General features: G+C 42.6%; 1 protein-coding gene across 2 annotated transcripts in view; it reads left to right on the top strand.

Moving 5' to 3' along the window:
- The window catches only part of SNX14 (sorting nexin 14), a 34686-nt gene that overhangs the window by 17921 nt on the left and 413 nt on the right, over positions 1-16352 (top strand). For both annotated transcript variants that reach the window (XM_083497510.1, XM_083497511.1), the window contains 12 exons: positions 5102-5234; positions 5981-6173; positions 6601-6684; positions 6817-6917; positions 7171-7282; positions 8575-8615; positions 8747-8866; positions 9562-9685; positions 11105-11269; positions 11547-11642; positions 13072-13163; positions 15849-15905. In XM_083497510.1, coding sequence (XP_083353636.1) covers positions 5102-5234; positions 5981-6173; positions 6601-6684; positions 6817-6917; positions 7171-7282; positions 8575-8615; positions 8747-8866; positions 9562-9685; positions 11105-11269; positions 11547-11642; positions 13072-13163; positions 15849-15905 — 1318 coding nt within the window. The remainder of the gene's footprint in view (positions 1-5101; positions 5235-5980; positions 6174-6600; positions 6685-6816; positions 6918-7170; positions 7283-8574; positions 8616-8746; positions 8867-9561; positions 9686-11104; positions 11270-11546; positions 11643-13071; positions 13164-15848; positions 15906-16352) is intronic.

Raw genomic sequence — 16352 nt, 5'->3', positions numbered from 1 at the left:
TGTCAACCCAGATTTATTGATGCACATGGCTGGGATCCAGAGTCATGGGTGTGCATTATGTCAGGCAGAGTTCTATGACTGTGAATGCACAGGTTTTCCAGTTGTTGTTTTGTGCTGAGAGTAGGGAAGCCCTATCTGCATACATGGGACTGGATTGTATGCAAAATGACCCTTACCTAATACAGTCCTCCTATGCTTAGTGGTAAGTAACGTTTGCTATACATTCTCCTAATTAGCTCCGTAGCTCCACATTTTGTTTGTAGATATTTCCTATCTAAAGAAGAATGGTGTGTGAAAAACAATTGCCTTTCTGGAGTATGTGCATGTTGTGTCTGTGTAATTCTCAGTATTCTAATATCTCTCATAAAATTCTTTATGATCTCATGTAATTGTTGGGCTTGGTTTCTGAGTTTAAAATAGTGCAAGTAGCTAGTTTTTAAAGTACGTAATGTGTTATTTTATTGAATCAATATTAAGCCCAATTTTCTTTTTTAAAAAGAAAACACAGTTGGCCAAATGGCCAACTAATTGTGTGTGTGCGTAAATTATATATTATACTCAAGGTTAAGAGCTTACAAGAAGGTGGAGAGAGCTTGCCTTCTATCCTTCTAGCCATGTTAGGATTTTAAGTGTGGAAAGAGGGCTTGCAGTTGTGACAGCTCTCAAGTCAAGCCAAGGGGAGTGGTAAGTCCACACCTTCTTCCAAGCCTAGTGTCATGTCTGGGGAATAACCAGTTCATTGGCAACCACAAATTTTATCTGGCTATAAAACAGTCAAAAACTGAAGACATCTGCTTGGTGCTTACATGCTGCCATTGGATTAGTGTCAGTTGGAGTGGAATGCAATGAAATGCAGCTAAAATAAGGGGCTAAAGAAAAGAAAACGGAAAAAAGAGAACTAGTATGGCTTTCATTAGTATGAAAATAATTCAGGAATGTCTTCCTTTCAGCCCTCAGTTATTCTTGCTACTTTTAAATAATTGCTGACATTTGTATTCTGGGAAGGATATTATTTCCTCTTAACTGCCCACCCCAAATCTATGCAAGTGATGCATTTCCTGGCATGCAGATAATAATAATAATAATAATAATAATAATAATAATAATAATAATAATAATAATTTTGTTTATATCCCGCCCTCCCTAGCTGAAGCCGGGCTCAGGGCGGCTAACAACAATAAAACAGTACAACAGTACAACAGATGCAATTACCATGGAAGTGTCGCCTGTTTCTGTTGTCCTTTCTGGGTAGCTGTAAAAGGCACAAAAGTCCTGCCCCCCCCCCCCCCGGGTGTGTGTGTGTGTGTGTGAAATGGGCCATCCTACTGCAGCATTGTTTCAGGGCTCGAAGGAAAAATCAGATATCTGCTGTGATCTCACCAGTTCAGCAGACCACTTTACATCTTCGGTGCGCAGCTTCGCCAAATGCATTAAATTTAAGTTCAGCTCCAAGCAAGCATAACTGTGGTGTCACAAACTTTATGAAACAGCGCCAGTACTTTTTATCATACTGTATATGTAAGCGAATGCAAGATCATGCTGTTGTGAAGAAAAGCAGATACGTCCATGTGCATTTGGAAATGACAGCCACTATAGTAGCTACTAACATTTTTAACTGCACTGTTTGAGTAGAATAGAAGTGTAATGGGATTCACCTTTTTCTTGGCTTGTGGAATGCAGTACTGTTAGTTGCCTAGTTGGAGAAGTAGTCTCTGTTTGGATTGTTTATAGTAAATTGAGCTGACATGCCATTGTTGCTTGTTTACACTGTATCTATTTGTGACTATATCATATTTCACTTGTAAACATTTTTAAAAAATAAATAAATACATGGAAACTATTTCCAGGCTCAAGTGATAGTGCTAGTAAGTGCACATTTCTGTCTTGTTTTGAAACAGCAAAAATGGCATTCGGTTTGGCTTTAAGGCATAGCTTTCCTTGGATATTTTCTAAGCTCTAGAAATCTGCCACTAAGCATTCCTAAATCACTAGCCACCTGCTGTACCCATCCTAGTTTAATGATGCTATTTTAATAACTGGGTCAAATAGTTGTGCTTATTCCTTTTTCTTTAAATGCACTTATTCCCCATTGAGGTTTTATATATGAACACAGATGCACACTGCAAACAGAATAGTAAGGGTTAACAAGCAGATATCTGAAGACCCTGTTCTGCTTAGCAGTGCTTTTGTTAGCGGAAAACACAGTCCAGTTATTCCATAGCTATTACCAAATAGTGCAGGACAACCCCCCCCCCCTGTTTTTTGATTTGCCATTACTACCACTTTTTGAATAAGACCCACATTTTGTGAGGGTTTTCCCCCACCCCCACTCGGATGCTTGGTGTGTTTCTAGAGTAGGAAATGAAGTTGGCTTTGTTTGGTGTAAGGGCATCAGTCCAGCGTGCTGTATATGTGAAGCATGGCTTTTTTTGTGTGAGGAATGCAGATTTGTTGGCTAATGTCTGTCTTTTCATTTGAATTTGCTGCCTTCTGGATGCTCTGTTATAAGTTGCTCTAGCTCTGAGCAAGATTATAAGCCATGCATCAAGCCACCTTCTTTAGGGCAAGCTGCTTTCGCCAGCCAGGAGGCTTCGTCTGCGTCTGTTTTCCCTCATTTTCAGTCACTCCTAACACTCCCATCTGGCTTTTTTCCATCTCTCCCTGCTGCTTTAAAGTAAGTTAGGGCCGTCTCATGTCACACATGCCTGTGCAAATGCTTGATTATTTATGTGCTCTTTTAACAATAGCTTAAGTGTACGTTATTCAGCATTTCCCCCCCATACCACTCACTGTGATTTTTGCAATATGAATAGCCAGTTTCCTTGATTGTTGTTACTACATCAGCTTCTGTTTTGTATTTGCCAGAAAGGGTGCTATAGTAAGAAAACAATTACCGTATTTTTCGCCCTATAGGACGCATTTCCCCCCCTCCAAAAATGAAGGGGAAATGTGTGTGTGTCCTATGGGTCGAATACAGGCTTTCGCTGAAGCCTGGAGAGCGAGAGGGGTTGGTGTGCACCGACCCCTCTCGCTCTCCAGGCTTCAGGAAGCTCCGTGCAACCCTCCGGAGCCCGGCGTGCAGCTTTGGCATCGCTCTGGGACCCGTTCTGGGGTTGGGGGAAGCTCGGCCTTCTCCCGCCCCAGCCCCGCGCCTGGGGGGGAAAAATAATTTCCCCCCCTTTATTCCCCCCCCCCCCCAAATCTAGGTGCGCCCTATGGGCCGGTGCATCCTATAGGGCGAAAAATACGGTAGTTCATTTTGGGGCTACAACTCCCATCATCCCTAGCTAACAGGACCAGTGGTCAGGGATGATGGGAATTGTAGTCCCAAAACAGCTGGAGGGCCACGTTTGGCCATGCCTGACTTGGAGGGATGCATTTCAGAAAGCTATGGGTTTTTGTAATCTGTGTATTTTGAGCTGTTTCTTTAACATTCCATCACACTTCTCTGGCCAGAAATAGAAGCCTTCTCCCAGACAGTATCGGGTGATGAAGAGGGAGCTGTGCAGACAGGAATAAGTTGGGTTATCAAGAGGTGGGATCATCAAGGCCAAGGAGCAGGTTTAGCAGCCCATCCCAGTGCTGTCCCCAAATGCTCCTGTTGCTTTCTCTAGTGTAAGAGACTGGTTGCCGAGCTTGGGCAGGAAGCAAAGCTGGCCTGCTGCACCTAACCCTGGATAGTCTGAGCCCTAGAGAAGTATTTTATGGGGCTAGAGTAGGGTGCAGTATGTTTACACTTTAACAATGTTACTGTGTCTGAATTCACACGCCCACACCCTGTCGAGGCCCTTGCAATATAAAAAGCATTCCTTCTGTGTATCCAGCATTTCACAGCTGATGATGTTTTGCTGCTGTTGCATTCGGATGTCAAGAGAAACCATGGTTTGATGTGACAGGGACAAGCCTAGCCTACCTCCAGATTCACATCCTCCCACTCTTCCTCCAGTGTAACTTCTTCTTCATCATATCAATTTATTATTTATACCCTGCCCATTTGGCTGGGTTTTCCCAGCCACTCTTAGGGAGTTCTCAGCTCCATTTCTGATCATTTGCAGTTTCTCAGATCAGTCAAACCCAATGAAGCGTGATTAAGCTTAACTTCAAATCATGGGTTATCAGTCTGACTTCTTTCACCAAACTACAGTTAAGATTAATCATAGTTTAGGATTTGGACAGCATGCTAAACTGTGGTTAGCTGAAATTGGCAGCGAAAGTTTCCTGTAATCCTCATGGCTCTGGAGGGGTATGCTTGTTCCCATAACGATAAACCATAGTTTATTGCAATTTCTGAATATAGTCATTGTGTGAAATTTACACTGTAAATCAGGGATGAGGAACCTGTGGCCCTCCAGATGTTGCTGGGCTCTAACTCCCATCAGTCCAGCCAGCATGGACCAGTCCTGCGTGCATGCATGAAGTGGTCAGGGATGATAGGAGAGGTAGTCAGGGGGCAGGCTTTAGTATTATGGTGCCCTGAACTAGGCCAGAATTTGGCGCCTCCTCCCCAGCCCTCATGCTATGCTGGGCTTTTGGAAGGAGGTGTGAGGACTCCTGCAGGGTCCTATCCCACCCCAAAGCAGGGCAAGTGCTAACTAGGCTTTAGAAAGGAGGAAAGAGGACCCTGTCAGGGCCCTCACACTTGCTTCCCATAACTGAACAAGTGCTAACTGAAAGGGATTTCAGCTTGGTGCCCATTGCGGGGGAACCAGTTGTGCTGCCCTAAAACCACCTCTGATATAGTTATTTTGAGGGCCAAAGGTTCCCCACCCCTGTTGTAAATGCTAAAGTGAAATAGATCATAGGCCCCAATCCAGAGGGCTTTGAATAGAGGACAGGGTATGCATGTGCCAGGACTGTGTCTCTCTTTTTACTCTACCAAGTGACCAGAAGTATCAGAACTGGCAACATGGAACATCTGTTTGTATGGGTCTGTTACTAGCAGAACCTTTTCCCTTTCATCTTCTTTGCTGGATTGGGGCAAAGAAATGTCCCCATGAATTGTTCGTGCAGTAGAGTCGCTTCAGTGTTCCCTTTGCGGTATTTCAGTTTTCTCTCCTTGGAATAGCTACGCAGTATGCATTTCCCTTTTTATTTCATGTAGGAGCATGCAGAGAAAAGGAGAATCGTCCGGAATCAGAAGTATTAGTAGCAAAATTAAAGGCGTGTTCAAGAGTACCACAATGGAAGGCGCAGTTCTGCCCAACTATGGCCTGGCTGAAGGAGAGGATGACTTTGTGAGTTGGTTCTTCTTTGTCCTAGCAGCTTTGACTGCACACTCGTCCTCTGTCCTGTTCCCCACATGCTGCCACCAATCCGTTTTATGGTTGCTCCCCGTCCCGACTTCAGTCCATTCTGTCTTGCTTCATTTTATGGTTACTGATTAGCAACACAAGTGCGTGAACACGATCACATGAGTTTCATCCTTGAAGAAGTTGATTGGCTCTCTTGAGAGCTTGTGCCACTTTGTTTATATTGTGTTCAAGGCAGATTCTTTCAGACATAGCTAAATAAGGAACTGTTGTGGCATTTTTCTCATTTTTCGCCACACCGGTCGGAGCCGATAGTAAATGGAGCCACAGGTTTCCCACCCCTTCTTGAAACTTTAGATATGGCCTTGGTTTTTATCAGTGCCTTTTTTCTGGGAGTAACGCATACCCCTAAACATTTCCTGAATCTTTGTACTTTTTTCCATTTACTGTATTTATTTCCCCCGATTTCAACTATAAAATGGTGATTTTCTTGAGTCAAAATGAGAGTAGCCCTAAACAGTTTTTTATAGAAAAAAAAAGCACTGGGTTTTTTTTCCATACAGTACAATTTAATACTTTGTTTTGTCAGTTTTGAATTGTAAGCTTTCCTGAGCTCTGTGATTATAGTCAAAAGGCAAGATACATTTGTTCACATTAGGAAACACATTTTAAGTTACCTTGAATAAAATAGGCTCAAAATGGTCTCTTGATGCATGAATCTTCCACTGTAGATTGAAGAAGGCATCGTGGTAATGGAAGATGATTCTCCCGTGGAGGCACTTAGCACGCCTAATACCCCTCGCAATCTTGCAGCTTGGAAAATTACCATCCCGTATGTGGACTTTTTTGAAGACCCCCCTCTTCAAAGGAAAGAGAGGATTCCCGTATTTTGCATTGATGTGGAAAGGAATGACAGAATGGCAGGTACTGGTACCTTTACAAGTGTATGCCTGTTTACTCTACCTGCCTTAATACTCTTGATTTGCCAGCTCTGGTGCACACTCATTTTATCTTAGTTGTTTTCAAGATCCTGTGAAGTCTTGAAAAATATTAAGAACCAGCAAATCCAAATGCATTGTCTGAAACCCTGATAAACTCTTATTGAACATTGCACCTGTTAGGATACTGGGGTATTTCCTTTTGTATTTATAGTTTGACTGCAGCAGGATATTATTGCTGCTGCTGCTGCTGCTAATAATAATAATAATAATAATAATAATAATAATAATACCACCTTCTGAGGACTTTTCCATATTGTCTTACACTTGTACATTTGCCTGTAGAACTTTTTTTTTAAACCCTTGGATGAACTAGAGGGAAAAGTAAAAAAAATATCTGTATGTATTTTCAGTTGGTCACAAACCTGAACACTGGTCGGTCTACAGAAAATACCTTGAATTTTATGTTCTTGAGTCAAAGCTAACAGAATTCCATGGTATGTTCATTTCCTACTCTCCTGTGGAGATTAAAATAGCATTTTACTTTGATAAAATTTACACTATCATTTTAGTGCAACTGAAAATAAATCTTCACTTTAACTATATTGTGTATATTGTGCTATGATCAGGTACATTCCCTGATGCACAGCTTCCTTCAAAGAGGATCATTGGACCAAAGAACTATGAATTCTTGATGTCAAAGAGAGAGGAGTTTCAGGAATATCTGCAGGTATGAAGAAGCTTCACTTATTTCTTTGGATAGCTTGGGTTGCTCCTCATCAATTTCCCATTCTCTCAGTGTGTGTACATTTGCCATCTGATATTCACACAACACATTTTGAATGACCATGATCTCAAATGGCATTTTAATTCAAATTGTATCTCATGATTTTTACTTTGCAACACTTAACAGTTAATTTCCATTCCTAGAGAGAAGCTAATTTGAGTGTAATTGCTTGTTTTTCTTTTTGTCTCCCTCAAAGAAACTTTCACAACATCCAGAACTAAGCAACAGCCAACTTTTGGCTGACTTCTTATCCCCTAATGGTGGAGAGACTCAGTTTCTTGATAAAATGTTGCCTGATGTCAATCTAGGTATGTAAACAACAACAACAACCCTATAGCTGAGGGCAAAATTGCAAATGTTGGATTCTAATCAATTAAAACATTCCTTCACCTCCTGCCACACACCCACAGCTGCTTTCTGCCACCCGTCTAAACCAGCTATGATTCATATGATTGGAGAGTAGAAAATTAGAAGTTCCCATGTGCGTATAGAAATCTTTCTCTTGGGTAGCTAATACTAAATAGTATACAATTGTACCTTGGATCCTGAACGCCTTGGTACTCGGACATTTTGGCTCCCAAATGCTGCAAAACCGGAAGTGAGTGTTCCGGTTTGCGAACATTCTTTGGAACCTGAATGTCCAACGGGGCTTCCGGTTGGCCGCAGGAATCTCCAATCAGAAGCCGTGCTTTGGATTCCGAACGTTTTGGAAGTCAAATAGACTTCCGGAACAGATTCTGTTCGACTTCCAAGGTACAACTGTGGTTTAAAACTCAGTTACGGTCCCACTGGCAGAACGTGGGTGATTTTTTTGCCAGCTTTCCCAGAAAAGCAAGATCTGGAGCAGCATGGGAGGCGATGTGGAGGCTGAAAGAGGAAGGAGGCATTGTACCAAAGTGCCGATTTTAACAGCGTGAGCCTCTGCTCTGTCAAAGTCCCTTCCACAGACTGAGGGACCCCTTCATTCTTGGAAAAGCAAGTCTGGAGCCAAACATTTGTCACGTAGATAATAACGTGCGTGTTCTCATCTCACCTTCAAAGAAGGGCTGCTTTCAGATGTCTTCTAAAAGTCTGGTAGTTGTTGTTCTCTTTGACATCTGCTGGGAGGGCGTTCCACAGGGCAGGCGCCACTTCTGAGAAGGCCCTCTGCCTGGTTTCCTGTAACTTGGCTTCTTGCAGTGAGGGAACCACCAGAAGGCCCTTGGCGCTGGACCTAAGTGTCCAGGCAGAACGATGGGGGTGGAGACGCTCCATCAGACTAAGTATCTATTTTATCTGTTTCATTCCATGCATAAAATACTTAAGTATACACAACAGCAACGATGGCTTTGAGTGATAGGAGGTGCAGTCAAGATTAAAAAGAGAATTGAGCTTTTAAAAAGAGCAGGGGACAAACTTTGCAGATTGCATCCAGCCAGCTAAATTCTACTTTGAGTAGACATTGAAATTAATATACTCATTAATTGCAGGGATTTTACTTTACGTATGATGTAGCTGGATATAACCCAATTCTAAAAAATAAGTGGAGGAACATAGTTAATGCTATGTTATTGCTAATGCGAAGCATTGCTTATTTTTCCCTTCTGTTTTTCATTTGCAGGTAAAATTATAAAATCTGTCCCAGGGAAGCTAATGAAAGAGGTGGGTATAACTTAATTAATTGTGTTTGTAATTACTATGTCTCCTCCCACCCAAAAACTAGTAGTAGATTTGTCCCAGAGAGCTTTTCTTTTGAAAATGTTCCATTACAACTATTGTTTGGTTAATTTCAGAAAGGCCAGCACTTGGAGCCATTCATTATAAATTTTATTAACTCCTGTGAATCTCCCAAGCCTAAGCCAAGTAAACCCGAGCTTACTATTCTCAGTCCTACTTCTGAAAACAACAAAAAGGTATGTGGTATGTCTGCTGGGGTGAGAAACAAAATCAGATATTGTAAAGACAACCTTTTATCAATACCTATTTATACCATAACTTTTGTCTGATTGAATAAGCTGTAAAGTCTGTAGACTGGGAGCCAAAGAGCTATACTTAGGCACACTCCAAATCTAGTAAGAGTATGATTCCCCCCTTAAACAGCAGATCCCCCTCATTCCATCTCACAAACCGCCTTTGAAACTTTCCCTCCTTTTCAAAAGACATGCCCTCGTACATAGCAGGGCAGTTGCTTCATTTTGAAAGGGAGAGGTCTGTACACCATTTCCATGTACAGGAACAGGCTACATGGTTCATTCAATCCTGTCTTTTCCTCCCTCCCTCTCCATTCAGATTCCTTCAAAGTCAGAATGTCACAGGTGCGAAGACTTCATTTTGGCATAGCTGAAGTGCAAGACTAGGGTTAATGGTTGACATGGCTAAAAACTGAGTAAAGCTGATGTTTCAAACTCTCAGATAATTTCATTCAAAATAATAGAACATCCTTTTTATGGTAATATTGGATAGCATTTCAGAACTTCTGACCGCTTCAGCTATTCTGTTGTTGCCAGAGAAAAGTGATGCGGCTTCCATTAAACCTGCAAATTACTGAAGAACGGGGTGTTTTTTGTGTGATGTTGCTGTTTGAAAACTTGATACTCTCCTGTTTCAGCTTTTTAATGACCTGTATAAGAATAACGCAAACCGCTCAGAGAACTTAGAGAGAAGACAAATTCAGAACTACTTTATGGAAATGATGACCGTCGAAGGAGTCTATGACTACTTAATGTACATTGGTGAGAAATCATGTCTTGGTTTTTCTTTTTCAGCAGAGGGCCTGTTAATACAAGAGGCTTATCTACAACATATTATGTGTGTGGGGAGTTTGTGCCAGGATCAGATAAATCTCATTTCAAAGATATGGGTGTGGAAAGTTTTGTTATTGGCACAATTCCGATGCTGACTCGATGTTTTTTCTCTCTCTCCTTCTGCAATGTGGGACTTTGATCACAACTATGCTGATGGAATTACAGCAGAAGCAAAGAGAGAACACTTTTTGCCACCCACAGAATTTTTGTTTCCAAAAATCACCACAATGTATATAAGGCCCTGGGATCTCTGAAGTTTGGGGAGAAATAAGATTGATGAGCATATTCAGTAACAGTGGACAGTTTTTTCAGCCCTGCTGAGTAGGAGGCGGTGGCTGGAAGAAGAATGGGATTTAACTTACCATGTGTAGATGGTTCATCACAAATAGGAGCCACTCACTAAAGATGGAACTCAGAGACCAGGCAAACCACCAGAATCCCCCTTCCCACAAAAAGTATTTGTCAGCAGCCAGGAAAGCTCCAGCAACTGCAGGTTTTTGCATTCCCATGTTGTCTTCTGCACTCTCCCATTACTTTCCTTATTAAATCAAGAGGGAGGTAAATGACAAGTATTTTGAAAAAGTTCTGTGCACACCAGTCATCACAGAAGGTGTGGCATAACACAATAATGGCTGCCAGGGTGGGGTGGGGCATGGTTATCTGGGTTGTGAAGATCACACAATATTGAGATCTCTCTCTCTCTCTCTCTCTCTCTCTCACTCACACACTCACACACACACACACACTATTGCTGTGAACATTTCTCATAATAAATGATAAGAAGGTTTTGCCTCGTATTACAGGTTCTAAAATTTTTAGAAACCTGACTGAAAAAAATAAAAGCTTGGAGTCTGAGGGTTGTGGTTCATCCTGGGAGCTCCAAAAAGGCTTTCATGGGCACTCTGGTCCACAGCATGCCTGCAGTAGGTGAAGGCAGTAGCCTTGCCCCCCTGTTAGCCTCCACTTCTGGATCTTAGAGTGGCTGGGGAAACCCAGCCAGATGGGCGGGGTATAAATAATAAATTATTATTATTATTATTATTATTATTATTATTATTATTATTATTATTATCTCAGAGTGTTCTGACTTGTAGTGTGGAAGTTAATGCTTAGCTACCATGGCTAACAGCAATACGTGTGTCTTGTTGGCATTTTACAAATATCTGCAAGATGAGCTTTTTAAATGTAGTTTGTTTACAGTATATACATAACCATTTCCCCCCAACCATTGTTTAGAACATGGAGGCTTAATCAGAGCCTCTGTAGCTGCTTTGAAATGTAAATGTGTTCCAAAAATAAAAAAGCATGCCCATAGACTAAATATATGTAATGATAATGACTTTGCAGGTAGGGTTGTTTTCCATATTCCTGATTGGCTTCACCATATCTTGATGGGAGGGCGAATTCTCTTCAAGCGCACCTTAGAGGAGTACACAGACTACTACCTGCAGCACAAGCTAGAGCAACTCTTTCAGGAGCATCGCCTGGTGTCACTTATAACACTTCTGAGAGGTTAGTGGAAAGTTATCCCTTTATAAAAAGACTTGCTCTGTTTTGTACTTGCAACTTATTTTGGTACTTGCACAGTTGCCTTTTTTGTTGTTGTGTGTCTTTGCGTAAAGTAAAAACTAGCGCATACTTCAGCAAGAGCTGTTAACTAAAGGGCTTTTTTTTTAAGGTTAGTACCTTTTGCATTTAACTAACTGACATTCACCAAGTAAGATAATTAAAGCAACAGTCAACCTGTGCTGATAGCACCACAGCAAAAAATGGGTTTCTTTTGTTTCAGATGCTGTATTTCGTGAGAATTCTGAACCTCGATCTCCTCAGGATAAGCACAAGAGGGCAAAACAGACCTTTGAAGAAATGATGAAATACATTCCAGGTTCAGTATTTTTGCAGCATGATCTGTCAAGAGAGAGGCGTGCTAAATGACCAAAAGTTGAATGGCACATGTTAATACAAATATCCAGGGGTGCACATTTTTGAATGGCATTCCAGCTTGAAAGACTTGGGAGATGGTTTGAGATGCATTACATTTCTAAAACCTATGTGGACCGTAGAAATTCTCATGTGACAAATTTGGTGTGGTGTGTGTGTGTGTGTGTGTGTGTGTGTGTGTGTGTGTGTTACTGTTTTATACTTTCTCTCTTCGTATAAACTCTTTAGCAATATTGGCAGTGGCATAAGCATTGTTGGATTCTTGCAATTTATCGGCTGAAGCCTCCTGCATTTCTGATACAGTGTCATATCTTTGATAATTCGTAGTTTAATGCTTCGAAAAGAGCATTGTAGGAGGATGGGATTCACAGAACGCAAAGGGCATATTTGCTGAAGGTGTGCTTGCTGCTTTCCAGTAAAAGATGTCCCTATGCAGTCTCATTAGACAATCAGGAGGATTCCTTCATATCTGCTGCTAAGTGTATCTTTTCCTATGGTGCTTTCCCCAGCCCCAAAGTTTCTTGCTTGAGGCTCCTCTGTCTGGGCCTTTCTTGGGCTCCAGGTGTGATGCAACCATCTTGCCACTTTATGTAGAATGCTAAGAGAACATCCATTCTTCATACTATGCTGAGAAGGTGTGTGCCACATTCATTGGGACACTTTCCCAGTAGCATGGGCGTCCACAACTCCACAGTGTCACGGGCACACAGAAACATATTTGCTGCTAGCTGCTTGCCATTTTATCTACCGTTTGCCCCTGCCTTGTAGTTTGAATCTAATGCCAAGGGTGCAAGGGACCCTAGATATACCTCTGAGTGCAAAGGATTTTCTCTCTTAACTGTGCATGATATAAAGAACTTGTATTTGAACAAATTGTGATGACTACAACAAGCTGACTTGTAAAGGACTTAACTCTTCTGTGTATGGAACGCTCCACCTAAATGTAGTTAAACTTCTCTGACTTGACCTAAGTCATACTGCATTGTGCATCCAGCAGAGGATTATCAATGCAGTTAACGTAACTTAAGACTGGATAGGCACAGCTGGTTAATCATTACATTTGAGCAGAACGTGATAATGCCTCTGTGCCCCCAAACGGGACACTTGTTGGTTCATGAACTTCAAGGCATGAAGTCACTCCCTTGTCAAACAATAGATGCGGTAGGAAATGTGCTGCTTGCCCCGACACAAACAATATGTCGGGGTGCTGATCTTGCCCAAATGTTTCAGGGAAACTGGGTGTCACCAGCTGATCTCTTTTGTAGAATAATCATTGTTGATAACTTAAAGCTCCGGGGATGATCTGGGCATTGAGTTCCTACTCCTCCTTGTTTGAGTTGCCATAACTGGTTTTGTTTTGGCATTTTGTCCAGATTTGATAGGCAAGTGCATTGGAGAGGAGGCCAAATACGAAGGCATCAGACTTCTGTTTGATGGACTGCAGCAGCCAGTGCTCAACAAACAGGTAGGTGCTCTTACTCACAGCCATTATTTATAATGTTTTGAAATGACCTCCTTTTCTCTTCTGCTGGAGAGAAACCAGGGCCAAGGGCTGGTCTAGTCCACTTTCCTGTTCTTACAGTGGTCAACTACAGAAAGCTTGCAAGCCAAACATGAGCCCAGAAGCACTCTCCCCATTTGTGTTCCCCAGCAGTTGCTATTCAAAGGTATGCTGCCTTGGGCAGTGGCAATGGAACATAGCCATCATGGCTAGTGATAGCATTATCCATTAATTTCTCTAATCCAAGTTGGGGGCCACTATTACCTGCTGTGAGAGCAACCTCCAATGTTTTAACCTGGTGCTGCATGAAGAAGCCTTTTCTTTTGTCTGTCCTGAATCGTCCGACATTCAGCTTCATTGGATTCCTCCATGTCCTAGTATTACAGTGGAGTGAAAAAGGCTTTTCTGTATTCACACCATGCACAGTTTAAACACCTCTATCATGTCCCCCCCCCCCTTACCTTTTTTTCTAAACTGCCAGGCTGCTGCACAACTTTAGTTCCATTACAGCTCAGTTTCTGTCCTGGTTTTGGGGACCAAGACAGCTCTAGTCACCCTAACAGATGATCTCTGTAGACAACTGGATCAAGGCTGGTTGGGACTGCTGATTCTTTTAGATTTGTCAGCAGCCTTCGACGTGGTTGATCACGATCTTCTGGACCACCACCTTGCCACCATGGGGATTCAGGGCACAGCCAGACAATGGCTGCGCTCCTTTAAGAAGGTGGCGCCAAGGAGGGAGATTTCACCGCACCACTCCTTCGTGTATGGAGTGCCACAGGGCGCAATCCTTTCCCCGATTCGTTTCAACATCTTTATGCGCCCCCTCACCCAGATTGTCCGGAGCTTTGGGCTGGGTTGTCACCAATATGCTGATAACACTCAGCTCTATCTGCTGATGGACGGCCACCCTGACTCGGCCCCGAACACACTGACCAGATGCTTGAAAGCTGTGGCTGGATGGCTTTGTGGGAGCCGACTGAAATTAAATCCTTCGAAGATAGAGGTCCTCTGGCTGGGTCGGGATGGCATGGGGTTGGGGGACCAACTCCCTTCTCTTGCGGGGGCTCAATTAGTGCCAGTGCCTTCCATTAAGAGTTTGGGTGTAATCCTTGATGCCTCCCTTTCCATGGAGGCGCAGGTTGCAGCAATAGCCAAGGCGACATTTTTCCATCTTCGCCGTATCAAGCAGTTGGTCCCTTACCTTTCCCGCCCCGACCTGGCCACAGTGATCCATGCAATGGTCACCTCCAGGCTTGACTACTGTAACCCGCTCTACGCGGGGCTGCCCTTGAAACTTTCCCAAAAACTCCAGCGGGTGCAGAATGCTGCAGCAAGGCTTCTCACAGGGTCTTTGCCATGGGAGCATATTCACCCAGTGCTCTACCAGCTGCACTGGCTTCCAGTGTATAGGGTCAGGTTTAAGGTGCTGATTTTGACCTTTAAAGCCCTATGCGGCCTAGGACCCTCGTACTTACAGGACCGCCTCTCCTGGTATGTCCCGCAGAGGACCCTAAGGTCCATGAATAATAATATTTTAAAGGTCCCGGGCCCTAAGGAAGCCAGACTATCCTCCACCACAAGCAGCGCTTTTTCAGTGACTGCTCCGACCTGGTGGAATGCTCTGTCCCACAAGACTAGGGCCCTGCAGGACTTGATCTCCTTCCGCAGGGCCTGTAAGACAGAGCTATTCCACCTGGCCTTCAATTTGAATTAGCCTGATCCTCTATTCCCTTTTCCCTTTCCTTTTCTATGAAGAAACCCTTTCTGGGACCCCACATTTAAATTCTTCCCTGGTCTCCTTGCTGGCCCTAGTAAGACCAACTTGGCCAGTTAGCCCTGGTGATCATTCGATGTCTACTGACTGGGTTTTTTTCCTTCCAAAAATGACCCCTGAATTTATGAATTTTATTGATGCTGCATTTTATTCTGTATTCTATGCTGTTTTAAAGTCGCATTTTAATCAATGTTTTATACTTGCTCTTAGCCGACCTGAGCCCAGTTTTTAAACCAGGAAGGGTGGGGTTTAAATTATTTATATATATATATATATATATATATATATATATATATCTGTGATACTGGTGCCAAAATAAATTCAAATAGATAGCAGTAAGGTAGCTCATGGGATGTCAGTAGGTAGCTCATGGGAGCATAGGCAGGGAGGGTGTGGGTTATACAGAGTTTGGTAAGATCACTTGGGATTTGTGATGCCAGTGCCACCCCAGCTGTGGCATGACAAAATTCTTCGCTGTGACACCTCGGTGCAAGGTTAATAAAATTTGCCACTTGAGATCTGGCAGAATGAAGACACTAGATTACTGCCAGCTTATCTTGTCATGACTAGGTATTCAAAGTGGCATGTGTCAACAAAGCTACAGTTAACAATAATAGAGCCTATTAAACTACCGTAGTTTGTTTTAAAATGGTCCCATCTCCTAGTATATAAGCCCTTAAAGGTTCATTTGCATCTGGGTGGGGTTGTACTTTTCTGTCAAGTGTACCGTGGGAGTCCTTTTAGGTTATTGTTCGGGATTTGTTACCATGTAGGTGGAGATTCTTCTAAGCGGGGGCTTACTAATCACCTACGGTCGCTGTAGTCTGTATTGCTAATTCCAGAATGTAATTTATCTCTACGCTTTATTTTAGTTAACGTATGTTCTACTGGATATTGGGATTCAGGAACTATTTCCAGAACTGAATGAGGTATGTTGTGACACAAAGTCATATTTATCAGTTTTAGTTGCCCTTCATGAAGGAATTGTGCTCATAATTTTAGTTGCTCTTTATGGTTCCCAGCTCTGCTATGCAGTCTGTGCACCATATGAATTTTAATAGTGATATGTATGCCATTCCTTTTCTTTAAAAAAAAAAGTGTTCACTGCCGTTGAATCCAGAGGTGAGTTATTCTCAGGGATTTCAACTAAGTTATGGCACTCTTTCCAGCCAACTCCCGTTCTCATCCATAAGCCCCAGCTGATATTAATGGAAATCGTGCAAGGGGCTCAGAGCTACTTCCACTCACTGCAGTGCAATTTTCACAGAATATGCTGGTACACTGTGCCCCTTTACTCATCAATGCATAACTGAAGATTGTGTTTGTTGCTACATCAGCCAGTTTGAAGCTATCATTTCAGAACTTTGCCCAGGGGA

Source organism: Podarcis liolepis, assembly GCF_965112155.1.
Source record: "Podarcis liolepis genome assembly, chromosome: 3".
Classification (NCBI taxonomy): Eukaryota; Metazoa; Chordata; class Lepidosauria; order Squamata; family Lacertidae; genus Podarcis; species Podarcis liolepis.
The sequence above is the reverse complement of the archived record's forward strand: the minus strand, read 5'-3'. Positions and strand labels throughout refer to the sequence as shown.